This window comes from Lipotes vexillifer, unplaced genomic scaffold, assembly GCF_000442215.2.
Source record: "Lipotes vexillifer unplaced genomic scaffold, Lipotes_vexillifer_v1.1 scaffold364, whole genome shotgun sequence".
In the NCBI taxonomy this organism is placed as follows: Eukaryota; Metazoa; Chordata; class Mammalia; order Artiodactyla; family Lipotidae; genus Lipotes; species Lipotes vexillifer.
In genome coordinates, this window is record NW_006793912.1 from 180185 (window position 1) to 199316 (window position 19132).

General features: G+C 38.0%; 1 protein-coding gene across 1 annotated transcript in view; it reads right to left on the bottom strand.

Annotated features, from left to right (window-relative positions):
• Positions 1 to 19132, bottom strand: part of LNPEP (leucyl and cystinyl aminopeptidase) — a 98030-nt gene that overhangs the window by 13456 nt on the left and 65442 nt on the right. The window contains exons 9-11 of the mRNA XM_007466866.1: positions 10922 to 11053; positions 8304 to 8464; positions 7985 to 8073 (exon numbers count right to left, since the gene is read on the bottom strand). Coding sequence (XP_007466928.1) covers positions 7985 to 8073; positions 8304 to 8464; positions 10922 to 11053 — 382 coding nt within the window. The remainder of the gene's footprint in view (positions 1 to 7984; positions 8074 to 8303; positions 8465 to 10921; positions 11054 to 19132) is intronic.

Here is a 19132-nt window from a genome sequence, read left to right on the forward strand (position 1 = left end):
GAAAGAAAAATATTAAACAGATACTTTGTTTCAAAGTTAATATGGTATTATTATGTAATATTCCACTAAGAAACTAAACGTCTGCCTCCCAGGGCAGTTATTTTCATGTTAACAAAGATCACTACTCATTCACTTAACAATTATTTATTTAATGGTAAACAAGGTAGACATGTGCCTTCTCTCATAGATCTTACAATCTAATGTAACCAGGTGAATAGAATATCATATAAATGTTGTCCATGGAAAAAGAAAACATGGCATTCTGTAGAAGCACAGAGGGAAGGTTAGGAGAAGGTTAGGAGAAATTTCTTGGAAGAAATGACATCAAAGTTGAGACTTCAGAATATATAGGTGTTGTTAGCCAAGTAAGAGGGACTCTGAGTGTTCAAGGCCCAGAGTGAAAGTGTACATGGAGTCCATGCACTGAACCAGCTCCCAAGTTCACTGTGGCTAGAGGAGAGAGGCAGGGAGAGGGGAAGTGTGTGCAGGGTGAGGCACAGGGGAAGACAGTGAGAGAACTATAGAAAATGTGTTCCACCTCAGCCTTTGTTTATGTTAGCAAAGGAAGGACAAACAAAGCCATTAAAAAAGTCACATAATTTGGGCTTCCCTGGTGGCGCAGTGGTTGAGAGTCCGCCTGCCGATGCAGGGAACACGGGTCTGTGCCCCGGTCCGGGAGGATCCCACATGCCGCGGAGCGGCTGGGCCCGTGAGCCATGGCCGCTGAGCCTGCGCGTCCGGAGCCTGTGCTCCGCAACGCGAGAGGCCACAAAAGTGAGAGGACCGCGGATCGCAAAAAAAAAAAAAAAAAAAAAAAAAAAAAAAGTCACATAATTCAAAGACAGCAAAATAAACATTAGGGAAGGACTAAGGTCTCATTAAGTACAAATAAGAAATTACTGAGTTAAAATAATAGAAAATTGATAATGCATTTTTTGGCCACTACCATTAAATATAAGTGCTGAGAGAACTGTTAGAAATTTATATGGAATGATTTCAATTAACGTACAATTAACAAGAAGCTAAAAATATGTGACTATAAAAAATATTACTACAAAAGCTGGACTACAAAATATATATAGGAATTTTCAAAATCTTTAAAATTACCAATCAAGAAATGTCCTTCAAAGTTGGCAGTGAGGACGTGAATTTAAAACAATAGTTAAGGGTATGCTTCTAAGCATCTTAAGGTTTAATATTTATTAGACTATAAACCCCGTGAGCTTTAGTTTGTGCACTGCTAATCCCTCAGCACTAAAACAATATTTCTAGCAAGTACTCAAAAAATACTCAGTGAATTAACGAATGAACAAAACGATTATGTCATGGTAAGCTGTTTCAAACAAATCTAAATAAAGTTTGTAGATGTTTATGATGTAAGTTTTCTTCCCCATTTTAAAGTAGAGAATACAATTTTTTAAATTATAAGAGAAAGAGTAGAGAAAAGAAAAATAAACTCAGACAATAAAAGCATTACGGGGCATATTTCCTGCCAAGATTTTTCCTATAAACATTTTAACTGAATTAATATTTAATACACTGGATCTATATACATTTATTTTATACTGCGTTTTCACCTATCAGATTTCACCTCCTGCCATTTTCCCACTGTCTTCATATGCAGTATTCAAGTATCTTCAGAATATTTTATTTCGAGACCTACCACAGCTTAACCAATCTCCTATTTGGAAATATTTAGGCTGTTTTAAAATATTCACTATCACAATAATTATATATAAAGGTTTTTACACATAAAATGCTTTGGAAACACATTTAAACCCTTTAGTACCTGAAGTCTTAGGGTTGATCAACTTCAAAGCATGAATTATTTAAATTTATCAGATTTTCTTAATGCCTTAGTTACTCTAATTCTACTGAAACTGTAAAAGATTTTTAAGATGGAAAGACTTACATTCTGATCATGTCTTAACATGACATATCAGATAATCAGTCTTTTTCATTAAAAAGAACTCCATACTAATTTGTTTTATTGCTGCTATAGCAACAGATGGGAAAGATTAATTACATTAATAGGGTTTATTCCTTTTCTAGAGCAGAATGCGGTTCTAAGGTTTATTTGTGACGGCAACAGTAGCTGCTCCAAGTTGGAGATATTTTTAACAAACCTATGACTAATGAAATTAACTTTATCATTAGCTAACGCAAAAATATCAACACTCTCCGGGTCACCAAACACAATTTCCTACAGAGCTTTTATGAAGAAAGGACCTTGGGAAGAAGAACTAAAGAGCTTCAAATCTCCCTTTCCCAACAAAGGAGGCAAGGGATGATAAGTATGGCAATTTTCCCATTGGATAGATACAGGAAAATATTGAAATACAGAGTATCTTCGCTGATAAGCAACTTGCCATGTTGTAAACCTAGCCAAGTCCAGATGGTAGAGAGGAGGAACACAGCTGGGAGTGTGCTTGAAATTATTACTGTCATTTTGATGACAGAATATAAAGCAGTGCAGCGACAGCATAGAGAGGAAATTTATCATTTAAAGAATCAACATATTAGTCTCTTTCAGGTCTTCTGAGTGATCCAGAATGGAGGACCTTAAAACCACAGGTATCAAAAAATAATAGCTTTGCACACAAGGGAGGTAACTACATCCTGCAGCTCAAATGTGGATGAGGCTATCCTCATATGTTTTTAATTTATTATAATCATTAACAGAGTAACAGTTCAATTTTCACAGTCCACTGAGTAGTAAAACAAGAGTGAGCAACTCCAATGTTAAATGGCAGAAGCCCAGATTAAGTAATCTAATAGGGATTTTAAAAAAGCATTTGTCAATGAGTTATGAAAATCAACTACTGTTTTATAAAGAAACATTAAAGCACAGAAACAAAAAATATGTTTTCACTATAAAGCTGCAAAATTTCCTGTGTAGCTTGCTCCAGAGGGCTAGCATGATACATGCAGCTGAACTGCATGTATTCCCTTCTGTTCAAAAGCATTCCGTTCTCCAATACTCCTTTCTTCCCCTTTATTTTATTAGGGGGAAAAGGCAAGAGCAGAGAATGGCACATGATAAATATCCAATCCTAACTACATGCCCTTCCTTCTTCCTCTTTTTTTCAACTGCCTTTCATTTCAATGCCACGTCCTTTAGTTTCAGAGAAATATTTTTGCCACAGTGATATCCTTTTAGAAACATGAATGTTCCAAGTTAGAGTTAATATAAAAATCTCCTATAGTGAAAGAGATTAGGTTTGAATAAAATGTGGAAGAGAGAGAGAGGAAAGAGGAGGGGGGGAAAGGAAGGAAGAGAAGGGAGAGGGAGACATTTTAGTGTAATTTCCTCAATAGGTAGTTTAGAAAAATGGTCCCATTCAGCCCTTCTTATGCAAAAAAAACTATTAACCATTCAAAATCCATGTACATGGGGAAAAGTGACAAAAGCATTGACCACATATAACTTCTATATTTGATTGAACTAATGCACTAACCCAGCAACCCTGACATTAGAACGCACGAAAATATACTATAGATTTAACAAACCACAAAGATAACACATTGTACTAAAGTCATATGGCATAAAATTAGCCTCTGTAGTCACTGTCTGTGCTATATTTCTTTTGAGAAAAGAAAAAATTAAAATTCAATTAGACCAGAATTCGTTCTCACAGGAGCATCAGGAACCAAGAAGACCCAACTGTCCTCAAACACTTTTTGTGAGGACAGACATTTTCAGTGTGGACTTTCAAAACCTGAACTGCCAGGAATTAAAATTGCAGCAGCAAGGTAAATAACACAGTTGAGGGCTTCCCTGGTGGCGCAGTGGTTGAGAGTCCGCCTGCCGATGCAGGGGACACGGGTTCGTGCCCCGGTCCGGGAGGATCCCACATGCCGCGGAGCGGCTGGGCCCGTGGGCCATTTCCGCTGAGACTGCGCGTCCGGAGCCTGTGCTCCGCAGTGGGAGAGGCCACGGTGGTGAGAGGCCCGCGTACCGCAAAAAACAAAAACAAAAACAAAAACAAAAACAAAACCACAGTTGAGAAGAGGAATTAGCAGACACTGCTTTCAGCACATATTGGCTCAGTTCCACCTCTAGATTAAACCAATCATATTATAGTGCATTTCATATATTTCCCTTTACTAAGAATATTTTCAAATGAAGAGAAACAGAAGGTATCATTTCATCAAGGCTGGAATGCTCTTTTCCTAGAACTTCTTACAGTGAAATTTGAAATTGAGTCACGTTGTTATAGACTAAATTTATTTATTCAATAAATTTTTGTGTACCTATACGGTGCTAAGGTTGCAAAAGTGATTTGTGTAACCAAGATCTCCACCCTCAATGGGGGATACATCTAATGTGAGATAAATATAAACAAAACAGTACTTATAGTATATAAAAAGTAGAGAATATCATTAAAACACATAAGTAGGGCATCTAACCTGTCTTGGGGTGAGGGAGGGCTCCTTAGAGCAATCAATGGATGAGTTGAGATCTGAAGAGTGCATAGGAGTAAAACCAGGGAATCAGGAGGCAGGAGTGTTCTTCCAGAAGAGAAAACAGCATATGTAAAGGCCCAGAGACAAGAGGCAGTGTGGCATGTTTGAGTTGCTGAAACAATTTTTGTGCAGTGGAAGCAGAGAGTGCCAGGTAAGTACTTAGAAGGAAATGGCAATAGCAGGAAAATATGAGCAAGACTTTGGGGTGTGAATCTCAGAAAGAGTTTAAGAAACTGGCATATGAACTGAGCTAAAAAGTAGAGGGCTAATAAAAGCAGATTTCTTATTGTCCAATTATTTCTAATACCACCAAAAACTTATATACTATTGGGAGGTTTGCAAAATTTCCTTATTGGTCCCTTTTGAAAACAGGGAGATGGGTAAAGCAATCTACAGATAGAATGCAATCCCTATCAAATTACCAACGACATTTTTTACAGAACTAGAACAAAAAAATCTTAAAATTTGTATGGAGACACAAAAGACCCTGAGTAGCCAAAGCAACCTTGAGGGGGAAAAACGGAGCTGGAGGAATCAGACTCCCTGACTTCAGACTATACTACAAAGCTACAGTAATCAAGACAATATGGTACTGGCATAAAAAGAGAAATATAGATCAATGGAACAGGATAGAAAGCTCAGAGGTAAACCCACGCACCTGTGGTCAACTAATCTATGACAAAGGAGGCAAGGATATACAATGGAGAAAAGACAGTCTCTTCAATAAGTGGTGCTGGGAAAACTGGACTGCTACATGTAAAAAAAATGAAATTAGAACACTCCCTAACACTATACACAAAAATAAACTGAAAATGGATTAAAGACCTAAACATAAGACCAGACACTATAAAATTCTTAGAGGAAAACATAGGAAGAACACTCTTTTTTTTTGTTTGTTTTTGCGGTATGCGGACCTCTCACTGTTGTGGCCTCTCCCATTGCGGAGCACAGGCTCCAGACGTGCAGGCTCAGTGGCCATGGCTCACGGGCCTAGCCGCTCCGTGGCATGTGGGATCTTCCCGGACCGGGGCACGAACCCGTGTCCCCTGCATGGGCAGGCGGACTCTCAACCACTGCACCACCAGGGAAGCCTGGAAGAACACTCTTTGACATAAATCACAGCAAAATTTTTTTGACCCACCTCTTAGAGTAATGGAAATAAAAACAAAAATAAACAAATGGGACCTAAGGAAACTTAAAAACTTTTGCAAAGTAAAGGAAACTATAAATAAGGCGAAAAGACAAGCGGGAGAAAATATCTGCAAATGAATCAATAGGCAAAGGATTAATCTCCAAAATATATAAACAGCTCATGCAGCTCAATATTAAAAAAACAAACAACCCAATCAAAAAATGGGCAGAAGATCTAAACAGATATTTCTCCAAAGAAGACAGACAGATGGGCAAGAAGCACATGAAAAGCTGCTCAACATCACTAATTATAAGAGAAATGCAAATCAAAAGTACAGTGAGGTATCACCTCACACTGGTTAGAATGGGCATCATCAGAAAATCTACAAATGACAAATGCTGGAGATGGTGTGGAGAAAAGGGAACCCTCTTGCACTGTTGGTGGGAATGTAAATTGATCCAGCCACTGTGGAGAACAGTATGGAGGTTCCTTAAAAAACTAAAAATAAAACTACCATACAACCCAGCAATCCCACTACTGGGCATATACCCTGAGAAAACCATAATTCAAAAAGAGTCATGTACCAAAATGTTCACTGCAGCTCTATTTACAATAGCCAGGAGATGGAAACAACCTAAGTGTCCATCATCGGATGAATGGATAAAGAAGATGTGGCACATATATACAATGGAATATTACTCAGCTATAAAAAGAAACAAAATTGAGCTATTTGTAATGAGGTGGATGGACCTAGGGTCTGTCATACAGAGTGAAGTAAGTCAGAAAGAGAAAGACAAATACCGTATGCTAATACATATATATGGAATTTAAGAAAAAAAAATGTCACGAAGAACCTAGGGGTAAGACAGGAATAAAGACACAGACCTACTAGAGAATGGACTTGAGGATATGGGGAGGGGGAAGGGTAAGCTGTGACAAAGCGAGAGAGAGGCATGGACATATATACACTACCAAACGTAAGGTAGATAGCTAGTGGGAAGCAGCTGCATAGCACAGGGAGATCAGCTCGGTGCTTTGTGACCACCTGGAGGGGTGGGATAGGGAGGGTGGGAGGGAGGGAGACGCAAGAGGGAAGAGATATGGGAACATATGTATATGTATAACTGATTCAGTTTGTTATAAAGCAGAAACTAACACACCATTGTAAAGCAATTATACTCCAATAAAGATGTTAAAAAATAAAAGGTAAGATATAAAAATCACATGTACACAATATCAACCAAGTAAAAAAATTATTTTAAAAAAATGACTAGAAAGAAATAATCATGAGAGTAGTTACAATAGGGTAATAAGATTTGTTCTCCATCTTCTGGATTTTATGTAATGTGCATATGTTATGCTTAAAAATTATTTTTTTCAACAGTAACATTAATAATGATAACTAACACTTATATAGCACATAACATGTGCCATGCATTATTCTAGGTGCTTCATATAAATGAGCTCAATTAATCCTCACATAACACTATAATGCAAGTATAATTACTCTCTCCATTCTATAGCTCAGGGAAAGGGGCTCAGAGAGGTCACATAACTCACCTAAAATCATACAACTGACGAAGCAATGTGGCTGCAAAGTCAGACTGTTACTAAGCTACACTCCCCTCTCAAAGATATAGGATTGAACAACAGATCCAATTCAAACAAGAAATTTTCCCTTTCCATAAATCTAAAGTATCACTAATGGTTCCTGCAGAACCCAAGAGCCTCATGTTTTCAAGATGTAAATTAAGAGGATACGTGGTGTAGCATTCAGTGGTATTTAACAGATGGTTAGAAACTACATTTCAATTTCTTTTTATAGACTCCTGTGGGTCAGCATATACAATCTTTACATTTTATTATCCCCCCACAATCGTAATTTCTTGCCCTATTTTCTCATTATCAAAAAATGTATACTGTGTCTACAGGACATTTTGTAATAATTATTTACTATAAATCTGTCTCATGAATCAACGTTTGTCATGCATAAGAATCATCTAGTGTGCTTATTAAAATGCAGTCGCCTCAGCCCACCCCTAGAGAGTAGCCAGCAGAGTATACTTCTAACTACTTCTGACAAAATATTTATCTAGGATACAAAAACACAGTATTCGCTATTTTCTACCACAACTGCTAGCATATTCAGTGCAATTTTTTATACCTTATTTCACATGACTAAGAAAGACCAGTTTTATGCATGATACATAGAATCAGTCTCACCTTAGTCACATTTTGTACAGGTGTCTCATAGAACCAGCTCAGAGAGCTGTGTACACTGGAAAGTGTAATGGAAAGTGTAATCTCCTTTCTGGTGCTTGGTCAATTTTTAGAAAATATGCTGTTTCTAATTTCATTTCAGAAAAGTGTTAAATATAGCCAAACCTGATTTCTTGTCCAGTAATGATACTGATCGATACTTTGAATAATTTCCTTCATCAGTGACATAGGATAGTGGAATATGCCACAGAGAGCTGTAAAAAGAAAATACTGGAAGATTATCCCTCTTTCCAATATTTCAGTCAGTTACACATAATTTGTTGGGTATTTTTTTTTTTTTGGCAGGAAGGTGACATTTTTCAAGCTATTCCCGGAAAGGGATAATCATGTTAGGTTTCTTAAGAACTTATGATTACAAAACACTCAAAAATACTTTAACCTGAAGGTGCAAAAGAGATAGTGGGGAGAGAGAGAGGGCACTCACCTTGCATTTGAAGGCTGAATTTCAGGCTTCATATTTAAAGAAAATCTTTCTTGTTGCACCAGAAGTTCCTTTCCTTTTCTTTGAACAGTCACTAAAGGAAATCCTTTCTGCAGGGTCCAGGTTTTCATCATTTTCCTTATGTCTAGTGTTTTGTTTGAGACCTATAGAAAAAAAAATTATTTTTGCTTAAGCAGTCTAAAAATTTTATAGTACTTTTCCCTCTTTCCCTACCACATTCTATGGAGACTACATTTAATGGTAATATAAAAAAGAAGCACAAATGCTGAGTTGAATTTACATTTTTACTCTAGGTAATTGAGCAAGTGCTAAAAGGAAAGTAACCTGGAATACAGCTAAGTGATAACTAAAGAGAGTGAGAGAGGAACTACGTTGAAAAAGCAGCACATATGCTATCAACCAACTGAGTGTTCATTAAAATCCCTAAGAAGATATAAGCACTCCTTCAGGTCACAATACTAACATTTAGAAGGTATGGATAATGATATGCAGTCTAGAATCAGAAGCACTGCTACTCACTCCTGTGAATCAGCTAGGTCCAGATTTCTCGGTCCAGATTTCTCTTTATTCCCCAGACCCTCTGCTTTCACAAATGTTAAAGTTCATCTTTTAAAGAGCTCATCCTGTGGGAGTGCCTGGGAGCAGCAGCAGCAGAGGAGTGAGATACAAACAGGTTGGCTGCCTGGGCTTTAGGTCTCTCTAGAGAACAGCAGTGAATGTTTTTCATGGTCACATACCCCTTTTTCCTATAAAATACATGAATTTATCTACGAGATCTAGAATCCAGTGTCAGAGGTTCACAGACCCTCTAAAGCTCCCTGTCCCTAAGATATCTGGTATCAATGATTAAGAAGCAATTTTTGAACTATCTCTTTGAAGCACGAGAGCTAAATTTATGATTCAAATTATTTTTCTAGATTACCTATGGATTTGCAAGCAACTCAAATCATCAAGTGCTTAAAATGTTTTGTAATATCACGCCACTATGGCAGGCCTGACACCTCAGTCGACATATGCCTACTTATTTAAAGCCAAAAAGGATGGAGAAAATCTTCCCAAATGCTTTGTGAGATTAACCTTATGTTTCTCATGGCTCTGACCTATTTATTTCTGCACAAGAGGCTGGGAAGAAAACAAGCTTGCCCCAAAGCAAGGCACTTTTGGGTCTCTGAAACAGAACTGAAATGAAAAGTCCAGGGCATAATTTGATGTGGATGCTGAAGAACCTGAGGATAATGTTAAGGGGCTAGATCTGGATAGGAAAACACTGTGATGCAAAAGTTGAAGTCAGTGAGGAAGGCAGAAATATATTCTAAACGTCAGGAGACAATACAATGAGTATAAAGTAAATAATGTGGCTTTCATTTGAAATGCTAGTACCTGATAAGAGGAAAAACAATGATTTAGAAGCAACTCTTAGGTAATAAGGACTGATCGTTCTTCTCAAAAAGAACTCAGACAGTAGGGAAGATATATCTTCTGGGAAAACGGTTAACAATTAGAAGATACCAAATTTCAGAGAAGGCAAGGGAGCAGAGAGAGCACATGGAAAAGATCCAGAGCAGGGGTTCTTAACCCAGGATCCATAAAACGTTGAATCTGTGTGTGATATTTTGCCTATCTGTGGTTTACTGGGGGAGTATGTCCAGAACTTTCATCAAATTTTCAAATATGTCTGTGATCTTCCAAAACGTTAAAAACCATTGATCTAGATCAGGGTAACAAATTCAAATGCTTATAAGGGCTATGCCATTAGCATATGTGCACGATGCAGGCTGGGTTCACACACTGTTATGAAGCATAACTTGTAACTGATTACACTGCTCGTTAGAATTCTAGGCACAACAAAATCCAAGCAGCAAAATGATCCAAGGGTAGTATGGAGCCATGGCAGCCAGACTATGATACATCATCTAATTTAGAGGAACATGGCCACAAAAGATAGGAGGATTCATAAGGCAGAGTATAGAGCAAAAAATCATGAATGTAAGGTAGAAAGACTGCAAAAACATAAGGAAAGGAAAAGAGATTTTTGAAAAAAAAATCAAATAATGAAAACATAATAATATACACTAATTCAGAAAAGAGAACTTTCTTACAAAGTAGGAATGGAGATTAAGATATAGACTAAAGATGCTTACACAAGGCCTCATGCAATTTTTTCAACAATTAAGACCAGGACTTTCATTTCATGACTTTTAATTCTATGTTCTTTTTTTTTTTTTTTTTTTTTTTTTTCCTTGCGTTATGCGGGCCTCTCACTGTTGTGGCCTCTCCCATTTGCGGAGCACAGGCTCCGGACGCGCAGGCTCAGTGGCCATGGCTCACGGGCCCAGCCGCTCCGCGGCATGTGGGATCTTCCCGAAACGGGGCACGAACCCGCGTCTCCTGCATCGGCAGGCGGACTCTCAAGCACTGCGCCACCAGGGAAGCCCTAATTCTATGTTCTTATTCATAAATATTTATATACTAAGCTCCATTCCCCTCTCTCTTAAATAACTATCCTTGGTACCATAGCTTATTTACATATTTGATAAAAACATAAATATAAGAACTCCTCTCTTAGTTTAAGAGCTAAATAAAATATCCAGATCACTTACCTCATTAAAACTATCCCACAGATCATCACTGTGAATGGATGCATAGCTATGATTATGCAGGTAAAGAACAATAGCATGTTGAAATACATCTTCACTAAGGTAAGTTTTCAGCATCAACAACAGAGAAGCTCCCTATTCAAAAAAAAAAAAAAGCAAAAAGGGGAAGAAAATAATAGAATACAATAGGTTTATAGAGATAAGAATCTAAGATTCAAAATACAATCACTGTAAGCAAATACTTTCATAACTCGGTGATAATACACTGTTATTTAGTCTCATATAACCAGTTGTGTACTATGTTGAAATTGTCTTAAAAATTATTTTAAGAGGTTTGAAAAAGAATTAATGGAGTAAATTCCTATTTGCACTAATTCTTCTATGAGCCATTTTGTGTGGTCTCTCAGTTACTCACTGTTTCAGTGTTAGTGTTAAAAAGTTAAGTGTTTTGGGCTTCTCTGGTGGCGAAGTGGTTAAGAACCCACCTGCCAATGCAGGGGACACGGGTTCGAGCCCTGGTCCGGGAAGATCCCACATGCCGCGGAGCAACTAAGCCTGGGCACCACAACTACTGAGCCTGCGCTCTAGAGCCTGCAAGCCACAACTACTGAGCCTGCGTGGCACACCTACTGAAGCCCGTGTGCCTAGAGCCCATGCTCCGCAATGAGAAGCCACGCGATGAGAAGCCTGTGCACTGAAATGAAGAGTAGCCCCCGCTCACCACAACTACAGAAAGCCCGTGCGCAGCAATGAAGACCCAATGAAGCCAAAGATGAATAAAATAAATAAATAAATTTAAAAGAAAAAGTTAAGTGTTTTTATATACATATATGTTTTTAAATTGGTGTATAGTTGCTTTATAATGTTGTGTTAGTTTCTGCTGTACAATGAAGTGAATCAGCTATATGTATACACATATCTCCTCCCTCTTGGACCTCCCTCCCACTCCCCCCATCCCACCCATCTAGATCACCACAGAGCACCGAGATGAATGGATAAAGAAAATGTGGTACATATATAAAATGGAATATTACTCAGCCTTAAAAAGGAACAAAATTGGGTCATTTGTAGAGACATGAATGGACCTAGAGTCTGCCATACGGAGTGAAGTAAGTCAGAAAGAGAAAAACAAATATTGTATATTAACGTATATATGTGGACTCTGGAAAAATGGTACAGATGAACCTACCTGTAGGACACGTATAAATATATTTTTAATTTAAAAAATGCCAAATTTCCTGTGGCATTCCCCACCCCTATCTCCAATGCTTGAAGCACATTGCTGGAGACAATAAAGTAGCTGAACTCTCAAAGGTCTCTTTGCTAGGGAGTACATTAATTTCAAATTTTAGTATGTCATGATGCTGAAGTTGTTTTCAAGATCTCTCTTCTTCCTGCAGACTCACTTCAAATATGTTTGGAATATATGAACGTATGTATAGGGTAGTAAGCATACACCCAAAATTCAGAGTCAGACATGCAACTGCTAAGGCCACACTGTACTCACTGATGCACGTCATCTTCTCCAGTCTTAAAATAACCGCCTCCTCTGTGAAGCCTTCCCCGATTTGAGACACAAATCGTATTTCTCCACATTCAAAAGCAATTTATACCACACTTCCTGCATCTGCTATAGATATATTTTTATTTCCTCTTCTAGACTGTAAGTTAATTTAGGGAAAAACTGAAAAGCTCAATTCCTATGACTAAAATAATGCCTGGTACAGAGGAGGCACTCAAATACTTTTTGAATGAATTTCACTTCTGATAAAAATGTAGCAAAGTTAAGTCATCAAGATTATCGGATACACATAACTGAACTTAATACCTACTACTTAATACCTATTACTCCCTTATTTCTGTATCACACTTCAGTGCTACTATAAATTTAAATGCTCATTCTTTTTTTTTGTTGTTGTTGTTTTTAATCTTTATTGGAGTATAATTGCTTTACAGTGTTGTGTTAGTTTCTGCTGTATAACAAAGTGAATCAGCTATACATATACATATATCCCCATATCCCCTCCCTCTTGCATCTCCCTCCCACCCTCCCAATCCCACCCCTCTAGGTGGTCACACAGCACCAAGCTGATCTCCCTGTGCTAAGCAGCTGCTTCCCACTAGCTATCTATTTTACATTTGGTAGTGTATATATGTCAATGCTACTCTCTCACATCGTCCCAGCTTACCCTTTCCGCTCCGCATGTCCTCAAGTCCATTCTCTACGTCTGTGCCTTTATTCCTGCCCTGACCCAGCTTCCTCAGAACCATTTTTTTTTTCTCTAAGATTCCATATATATGTGTTAGCATACGGAATTTGTTTTTCTCTTTCTGACTTACTTCACTCTGTATGACAAACTCTAGGTCAATCCACCTCACTACAAATAACTCAATTTTGTTTCTTTTTATGGCTGAGTAATATTCCATTGTATATAGGTGCCACATCTTCTTTATCCATTCATCTGTCGATGGACACTTAGGTTGCTTCCATATCCTGGCTACTGCAAATAGCACTGCAATGAACACTGTGGTACATGACTCCTTTTGAATTACGGTTTTCTCAGGGTATATGCCCAGCAGTGGAACTGCTGGGTCATATGGTAGTTCTATTTTTATTTTTTTAAGGAACCTCCATACTGTTCTCCATAGCGGCTGTATCAATTTACATTCCCACCAACAGTGAAAGAGGGTTCCCTTTTCTCCACACCCTCTCCAGCATATACTGTTTGTAGATTTTTGGATGATGGCCATTCTGACCGGTGTGAGGTGATATCTCATTGTAGTTTTGATTTGCATTTCTCTGATGATTAATGATGTTGAGCATTCTTTCACGTGTCTGTTGGCAACCTGTATATCTTCTTTGTTGAAATGTCTATTTAGGTCTTCTGCCCATTTATGGATTGGGCTGTTTGTTTTTTTGATATTGAGCTGCATGAGCTGCTTGTATATTTTGGAGATTAATCCTTTGTCAGTTGCTTCATTTGCAAATATTTTCTCCCATTCTGAGGGCTGTCTTTTGGTCTTGTTTATGGTTTCCTTTGCTGTGCAAAAGCTTTGAAGTTTCATTAGGTCCCATTTGTTTAGTTTTGTTTTTATTTCCATTTCTCTAGGAGGTGGGTCAAAAAGGATCTTGAAGTGATTTATGTCATAGAGTGTTCTGCCTATTTTTTTCTTCTAAGAGTTTTATAGTATCTGGCCTTACATTTAGGTCTTTAATCCAGTTTGAGTTTATTTTTTATAGGTGTTAGGGAGTGTTCTAATTTCATTCTTTTACATGTAGCTGTCTAGTTTGCCCAGCACCACTTACTGAAGAGGCTGTCTTTTCTCCATTGTATGTTCTTGACTCCTTTATCAAAGATAAGGTGACCATATGTGCGTGTGTTTAACTCTGGGCTCTTTATACTGTTCCACTGATCTATATTTCTGTTTTTGTGCCAGTACCATACTGTCTTGATTACTGTAGGTTTGTAGTATAGTCTGAAGTCAGGGAGCCTGATTTCTCCAGCTCCGTTTTTTTGTTCTCAAGATTGCTTTGGCTATTTGGGGTCTTCTGTGTTTCCATACAAATTGTGAAACTGTTTGCTCTAGTTCTGTGAAAAATGCCATTGGTAGTTTGATAGGGATTGCACTGAATCTGTAGATTGCTTTGGGTAGTATAGTCATTTTCACAATGTTGATTCTTCCAATCCAAAAACATGGTGTATCTCTTCATCTATTTGTATCATCTTTCTTTCGTCAGTGTCTTACAGTTTTCTGCATACAGGTCTTTTGTCTCCTTAGGTAGGTTTATTCCTAGGTATTTTATTTTTTGGTTGCAATGGTAAATGGGAGTGTTTCCTTAATTTCTCTTTCAGATACTTCATCATTAGTGTATAGGAATGCCAGAGATTTCTGTGCATTAATTTTGTATCCTGCAACTTTACCAAATTCATTGATTAGCTCTAGTAGTTTTCTGTTAGCATCTTTAGGATTCTCTATGTATAGTATCATGTCATCTGCAAACAGTGACAGTTTTACTTCTTCTTTTGCAATTTGGATTCCTTTTATTTATTTTTCTTCTCTGATTGCTGCGGCTAAAACTTGCAAAACTATGTTGAATAATAGTGGTGAAAGTGGGCAACCCTGTCTCGTTCCTGATCCTAGTGGAAATGGTTTCAGTTTTTCACCATTGAGGACAATGTTGGCTGTGGGTCTGTCATATATGGCCTTTATTATGTTGCGGTAAGTTCCCTCTATGCCTACTTCTAGAGGGGTTTTATCATAAATGTGTGTTGAATATTGTCAAAGGCTTTTTCTGCATCTATTCAGATGATCATATGGTTTCTCCTTCTGTTTGTTAATATGGTTTATCACATTGATTGATTTGCGTATACTAAAGAATCCTTGCATTCCTGGGATAAACCCCACCTGATCATGGTGTATGATCCTTTTAATGTGCTGTTGGATTCTGTTTGCTAGTATCTTGTTGAGGAGTTTTGCATCTATGTTTGTCAGTGATATTGGCCTGTAGTTTTCTTTCTTTGTGACATCTTTGTCTGGTTTGGGTATCAGGGTGATGGTGGTCTCGTAGAATGAGGTTGGGAGTGTTCCTCCCTCTGTTCTATTTTGGAAGGGTTTGAGAAGGATAGGTGTTAGCTCTTCTCTAAATGTTCGATAGAATTCGCCTGTGAAGCCATCTGGTCCTGGCCTTTCATTTGTTGGAAGATTTTAAATCACAGTTTGAATTTCAGTGCTTGTGACTGGTCTGTTTATATTTTCTATTTCTTCCTGGTTCAGTCTCGGAAGGTTGTGCTTTTCTAAGAATTTGTCCATTTCTTTCAGGTTGTCCATTTTATTGCGATAGAGTTGCTTGTAGTAAACTCTCATGATCCTTTGTGTTTCTGCAGTGTCAGCTGTTACTTCCCCTTTTTCATTTCTAATTCTGTTGATTTGAGTCTTCTCCCTTTTTTTCTTGATGAGTCTGGCTAATGGTTTATCAATTTTGTTTATCTTCTCAGAGAACCAGCTTTTAGTTTTACTGATCTTTGCAATTGTTTCCTTCATTTCTTTTTCATGCATTTCTGATCTGATCTTTATGATTTCTTTCCTTCTGCTAACTTGGGGTTTTCTTTTTTCTTCTAATTGCTTTAGGTGTAAGGTTAGGTTGTTTACTTGAGATTTTTCTTGTTTCTTGAGGTAGGATTGTATTGCTATAAACTTCCCTCTTAGAATTGCTTGTGCTGCATCCCATAGGTTTTGGGTTGTTGTGTTTTCATTGTCATTTTTTCCAGGTATTTTTTGATTTCCTCTTTGATTCCTTCAGTGATCTCTTGGTATTTTAGTAGTGTATTGTTTAGCCTCCATGTGTTTGTATTTTTTACAGCTTTTTTCCTGTAATAGATATCTAGTCTCATAGTGTTGTGGTCGGAAAAGATACTTGATACAATTTCAATTTTCTTAAATTTACCAAGGCTTGATTTGTGAACCAAGATATAATCTATCCTGGAGAATGTTCCATGAGCACTCGAGAAGAAAGTGTATTCTGTTGTTTTTGGATGGAATGTCCTTTAAATATCAATTAAGTCCATCTTGTTTAATGAGTTATTTAAAGCTTGTTTCCTTATTTATTTTCATTTTGGATGATCCGTCCATTGGTGCAAGCAGGGTGTTAAAGTCCCCTACTATGATTGTGTTACTGTCGATTTCCCCTTTTATGGCTGTTAGCATTTGCCTTATGTATTGAGGTGCTCCTATGTTGGGTGCATAAATATTTACAGTTGTTATATCTTCTTCTTGGATTGATCCCTTGATCACTATGTAGTGTCCTTCTTTGTCTCTTGTGATAGTCTTTATTTTAAAGTCTATTTTGTCTGATATGAGAATGGCTACTCCAGCTTTCGATTTCCATTTGCATGGAATATCTTTTTCCATCCCCTCACTTTCAGTGAGGATCCTCCTTATTTTCTCAAGGACTAAATTTTGGTGCCCCTGGCATTTAATCTTCAGACTTCTTTTCTTCTCTAAATTTCTTTCTAGATGATCTTCTCAGTGCCAGGGGTTTTAAATGTCCTGCAAATTTATATATCTAACCAGACTTCCCCTCAATTCCAGACTCATATCCAACTACACGCCTATTATCTCCACTTATGCACCTCAATCTTACTCAAAAATGGAACTTTTTTTTCTTCTTGCCCCAAATCTACTCTTCCAATAATCTTCTCATTTCAGCAAATAACAACCCATTTTTCCAACTGCTCAGGCAAAAATCTTAAAGTCGTCCTTGACTCCTCTCTTAATTCCACATCTAATCCATTAGCAAATTCTACTGGATTAACGTTTACCATATATTCCAAAACCAACCATTGCTCATTACTTTCAGTACTATCACCCTTGTCCATGCCACCAATATCTTGCCACTGGTCTATTACAACAATCTCCTAACTAGTCATCTGGATTCCATATGATGTTGAAGCCTCATTTAAAAAAAAAAAAAAATCATACTACGGTACTTCCCTCGTCAAATGGCTTTTCATTCCACTTTACAAAAAATCAAGGTCCTTACTATGTCTAATAAGATGATCTACAATGATGTGGCCCCTTATAATCCTTCTCACTTCATCTACTACTTTCCCCTGTGTTTATTCCACTCCAGACACGTTGGCTCCTTGCTGGTGCTTGAACCTGCCAACCAATCTTCATCTCAAGCTGTGTGGGTCCCCAAGACAAGTCCCAGGTATGATGACGTGTTAGGAGGACTCACAGGACTCAGTAGTCATATTCACCACTATGATTTATTACAGTGAAAGGACATGAAGCTAAATCAGCTAAGGGAAAAAGTTCATGGGGTGAACAAGTACAAGCTTCCAGGAGTCCTCTGCAGTGCAGTAAGACAGGATGCACTTAATTCTCCCAGGAACAAGTTGTGACAACATGTATAAAATGTTGTCTATCAGGGAAGTTCATCAGAGACTCAGTACCTGGGATTTTTATTGGGGGCTAGTCATGGAAGTGTCCTCTGCCTAGCAAGTACCAAAACTCCAGACTCCCAGAAGGAAAACAGATGTTTAGCATAAACCACATTGCCTGTACAAACAGTGTGGGCACAGTGAGTCATTCTTATCAGGGAATGGTGGAAACTCTCCCCAAATCCAAGCTGCCAGATACCAGGCAAGAGCCAGCCTTACAATTATGCCTTTCTAATGATAGCAGTCTCAGGCCTACTACATTAACTCATTTCTGCACGCAAGCCCTATGCACTGGTTATTTCTTCTGCCTGGAACATTTTTCCCCCAGAAGTCCACATGCCTTGTTCCCTCACATTCTCCAGATGGTATTCAAGTATCACCTTATCAGTGGTCTTCCCCAACCATCTTATATAAAACAGCATTTCCTTTTTCATTCTCATTTCCCTTACCATGCTTTATTTTCATGTTAGCACTAACCACCAAACAAAATATCTATTTATTTATTCATTTGTATTGTGTCTGTGCCTATCTCTGACCCCTGAAATAGAAGCTCCATGGTACAAGCGACATAGGCCACCTTATTTCCTGATGTGTCCCCAGCACCTAGGACAATGTTAGGTAGATGGTTGGTACTTGTTTGATTTGTTAAATGACTGAATTCTCACAAGGCAACCTGCATCAGAATTAGGCTTGCAGATCATGAAGATCAAATAGAACATGTCTGTCAAAAACATTTCCCTAGTGACACTTACTACTTCTTGCACACAATAACGGTAAATTACCCAGTGTCCTATTTTTCTCTGTTATGTGGGATATTTGCCAGATTCCCAATTCTGAAATAAGTAGTTCCCATGCTGACAGGGATAAGGTATGCTGTGGAGACAACATGCTCAGAAGACACTGAATTCTGGGTTTGGAAGGTGGGGGTCAGAGGAAGAAAGAGCTCTGTATCAAGAGATCCTGAAATAACTGTTCTATATAAGAAAAGAATGGCAAGTCGTAAAATTTTCTTTATTGGCAGGTCCAGTATGGGCTTTAAAAATCACAACACATAGCAGTAGCTCTAACTAGAATACATTTAATATAGCTAATTGAACTCCCGATTTCCTCACTTATTAACAGTACTACCATTCTCCCTGCCAGTCAGGCTTGAACCTGGAACACATTTCTGCCTCCTTCTTTTTTTTTTTTTTTTTTGGGGTACGTGGCCCTCTCACTGTTGTGGCCCCTCCCGTTGCAGAGCACAGGCTCCGGACGCGCAGGCTCAGCG